Raw genomic sequence first — 4,193 nt, 5'->3', positions numbered from 1 at the left:
GCCCGGGCTGGATTCGAACCCGCCACCTTGGGTGTATGTGGCTGGCGCCTTAGCCGCTTGAGCCACAGGCGCCGAGCTCTCACAGTCACTTATTACTGCAAACCCCAAAAGTTCATCAAACTTTTCCTGAGATAAAAAACAGTATTTAGCTCATTATCAGACAGATGGCTAAATCGGTTTGGGTCACGCTGCATTTATCATCACTGAAAAGGCCAAGAAAAAACTGTGGGCAAATGTGCAGCGTTCTCTTTGGGCTTCCCCAGACCAAAGCCAAGGAGGCAACAAGTACAACAGCAGCTACGTGATCCACATGAAAGTAAATTGTAATTGTAAAGGTGAAATAAACAAGAACTCAATCAGTGTAAACACCTCCACCAGATGTATTCTTATACTCCTGAAAGCTCTCTAGAGGATTCAAAGTCTACAGTCTCTTAACATATCAATTCAATTAATTCTAAAAATGGCAGAGGTTAAAAAATTTTCTTCATTTTGTTTAACCAGAAAACACATCCCCAATATGGTATTTACTTCAGAACAAAAACTTAAACAGCTCTCATTTTCATTCCTAGGTTAAAAGGATTTCTATTCTGTAAGAGTTGATAGACCATCTTTCTGTGACATTTATTTATTTTCTCTGTTCTCTCTCAAATGATCCACAAGTTTAACATGTAGTAATTAAACCAAGACTCTGTTGACCTAAAGAATGAAAAACTATGGCTTGCCTATTCTATAAACTAATGCAGGCACATCTTACAAAACCCTGTTTTAGCCACTTTAGCCTCACCTTTGCCTGTGGTCAACCATGACAAGTTATGTCATTTTACTCCATGTGATGCTACCACTAGACTTTGTTTATTTTCAGTAATAACAATTAAAAGGATGTAAAGGCAATTAATAGACTAATGAACTATGTGTTCTGTAGGAATATGTATTTTACGTCAATACTATTAAAATCTGATCATGTTTTAAGATTAAGAGCTCAATTTTTACAATATGATAATTCTGTAAGTAATCTTATCTGCCAAATGTATTATTCTGTATTTTGCTACTATGTACTTCCAGATATAGGCCAACAATGCTATGCTCAATTGTACTTAAAAATATGTACTTTAAGTTGTTTTCTTTCTTTTTTTTTTTTATTTAGAGACAGAGTCTCACTTTGTCATCCTTGGTAGAGTGCTGTGACATTACAGCTCACAGCAACCTCCAACTCTTGGGCTTAGGTGATTCTCTTGCCTCAGTCTCTTAAGTAGCTGAGACTACAGGCACCCACAACAACACCCAGCTATTTTTTTGTTGCAGTTTGGCTGGGGCTAGGTTCGAATGAGCACCCTCGGTATATGGGGCCAGCGCCCTACTCAGCCACAGGCACCGCCTTAGGTCATTTTCATAGAAAACACTGAACTTATGATTTAAAAGGACCAAACCTTTTGTTTTCTTTCTTTGGGCTTCTTTTTCTTTGGTGATGTTGGTCCATCTTTTTCTTCATTTACTTTTTTCCTTTCCTTTTTAATCTGTTTTTGCTTCTGTTTCTCAGATTCTTCTTCTTCATCTGAGCTGCTTTCTGCTTTCTTACTTTTATTCTTAGGAACTTTCTTTGGTGGCTGCAGATTAATTCCTGCATCTGCTGTCCAGTCAGAGTAATCACTGGAATAATCACTAGAAGGAGGAAAGGAGTTAAAAAATGCACATAAAATACAATTTTTAAGACTTTTATAAAAATGAAAAGATCATAATAAAGAACAACATACATTACTTTATTACATACTTAATGAACTTAAGAATATTTCCCTAATTTTCAACTCATCTTCAGGAGTTTCTTAAAATTCTATCGGCTTTACATTAACTTCAAAAAAAAAAAAAAAGTATGGTTATAATTTTAAGTTCAAAAAATGAACTAAATTTTAATTATCTTCTATGATTTTAAGAAAAAGTGATTTCTGAGGGTTGCATACATTAAAAATATTATGGGACATAGAGGAACAAGGGATCACCTTCCTCAGTTACAGAGATAGTAGAAAGAAAGCAAGCCCTGAAGAGCACAGAAGAGACAAGGGGATTGCTTTTCTGAGAGGAGATGAGCGTTCTTGACAGCGGAAACTCCCGTGGTACAGCGCTGGTGCTCTGGTGGTAGCTAGATACTGAACTGGCAGCTTTACAGATGTATTCCCAACCAGTGGAAAGGTTCTGCTTGCAAACTTTACTTAGCATCTAAAGAAATTTCATTTGGATAAAATTATTCTACATAATTATACTTTCGGGGCATCTTATGCTTCTAAACATGCTGTGATTCAAGAAATACCAATCATGTTTATCATTTCTTTTCATATCATTTTCATAAAGAATCCAGTTGTTATTTTATTTTTGTACGTAAAAATATTTACTTATTTTGCACTGTTATAAATATGAGTACCTTAAAGGAATGTAAATTATATTAAAACCTATAGTTTCCCTAGATTTAATGATATATGACCTCTTGCCTCTAAAAATATTACTGATGATGCTAATACTCCAAGGGCAGGTTTTTCTGTCCTTCATCACTTCCCCTATGCTGCCAGTCCAAACGTTCTTTACAGATATTAATCTAACTCTCTCCAAGAAGAATTCACAGATAAAAATCAAAAAATTAAGGCCTTTTCTAGTATGATTTCAGTATAGTTAAAATGTTTTTAAAGAATTTAAATGAAAAATATTTTCAGATACTCCTTTTATTCTAAAATAGGTTCTCCTGAACTATGAAAGTTTTATTTGCACTAACCCTAGCCTATGGCCATGGTAAATAGCACCTGCCAAATCTCAGTCACCATCCTCTCAAGCACTCCCTCTCACAGGAGATACTCCACTGCCACCATAAACATAACTACAAACTCCCAAGGCCAATGTTCTTTACAATTACCTTCAACAACTGAAGCCACCACTGTTCTTTCTACTACAGTAACCCATTTTATAGTATGAATAACACCCTAATTCTACGCTAAACCAAAAGAAAGTATATTTTTCTTGCACTGCCCTGTTTTAAACACAGAAAACTACTAGACATAACTGTAGGCACTTGCATATCATTACTAGGAACCACTACTGTGAAAATAGGAAAAGCCTTGGTTCTACAGCTCATACAAAGAATTCCTACAGCGTCCATTTCATACTTTTTTGCCATGTCTGTTTTAAGAGTCCCTGGGGTGGAAAATAAGTAAAGGTCTAAACATAATTACTATCTCTAAAGGCTTTACTCTTTTCTGTTACTAAGATCTTAAAAGGTCAGCCAAGTCTATTAGCTCTGTAACAATGTGAATCACCAATAGAAAGAACTAAAGGAATCCTCACTTGAGTGGTCAAATGGAGGGAAAATAGTAACTAAAAGAAATGAGAATGACTTGGTGATTAAAAAAAAAAAAAAAAAGAATCTTTACTTTTCAAAAGATCTTATATAACATTTGGAGAAGAAAATTCATCCCCTAACCTGGAGCTGCCATCACTGTGCCACGCTCTCTCTTCTTCTTCTTCGGATGTTCCACCACTCACAGCAACCACTTCACCTTCCTAAAGAGACATTGAATACTTATTTTATTTCATAAATTTACAAGAGAACATTCTCTAAGTATAGAGAATATCAGTAACACTTTATAATACCAGTCATAGAGATATTTGTATTATGTCAGACTTAAATTAGTTGCAAAACACATTTTACAAAAAAAAGAGAATATACTTAAATGTATGTTAAAATGTAATATTAATATTGAATTCAGAGCAAATTTGCTGATGATTTAAAGTTTTAAAACTTCACAGCATCTTCTAGACAAAATATCAAATTCCATATTATTAGTTGAAATTAAATTTTATTCCTTAGGATTTTTAAAACAAATTAAGTTTCCTATAGCTGCTTTGCAAAGCTTTAAATTAGGTCCATTTATGTTTTACTTATTACAATAGCTTTACCACACAAAAAAAATCTGGTCTTATTTAATCCTAATGGTAAAGACTTAAAAAATCCACAAACACTGCTACTCTTAAGTAAATATTCATGAGACAACATAGAATGTTATTTTGGGGGGGGGGTTGTTTTTTTTTGGAGACAGAGCCTCAAGCTGTCCCCCTGGGTAGAGTGTTATGTCATCACAGCTCACAGCAACCTCCAACTCCTGGGCTCAAGTGAGTCTCCTGCCTCAGCCTCCCAAGTAGCTGGGACCACAGGT

General features: G+C 35.0%; 1 protein-coding gene across 2 annotated transcripts in view; it reads right to left on the bottom strand.

Annotated features, from left to right (window-relative positions):
- PHIP (pleckstrin homology domain interacting protein) overlaps positions 1-4,193 on the bottom strand; it is a 137,520-nt gene that overhangs the window by 39,342 nt on the left and 93,985 nt on the right. For both annotated transcript variants that reach the window (XM_012809525.2, XM_023517264.1), the window contains exons 19-20: positions 3,461-3,540; positions 1,428-1,659 (exon numbers count right to left, since the gene is read on the bottom strand). In XM_012809525.2, coding sequence (XP_012664979.1) covers positions 1,428-1,659; positions 3,461-3,540 — 312 coding nt within the window. The remainder of the gene's footprint in view (positions 1-1,427; positions 1,660-3,460; positions 3,541-4,193) is intronic.

The sequence above is a fragment of the Otolemur garnettii genome, unplaced genomic scaffold (genome assembly GCF_000181295.1).
Source record: "Otolemur garnettii isolate 467f Iridium unplaced genomic scaffold, OtoGar3 scaffold00107, whole genome shotgun sequence".
NCBI lineage: Eukaryota > Metazoa > Chordata > Mammalia > Primates > Galagidae > Otolemur > Otolemur garnettii.
Note: the sequence above shows the minus strand (reverse complement) of the source record. Positions and strands in the feature narration are given on the sequence as shown.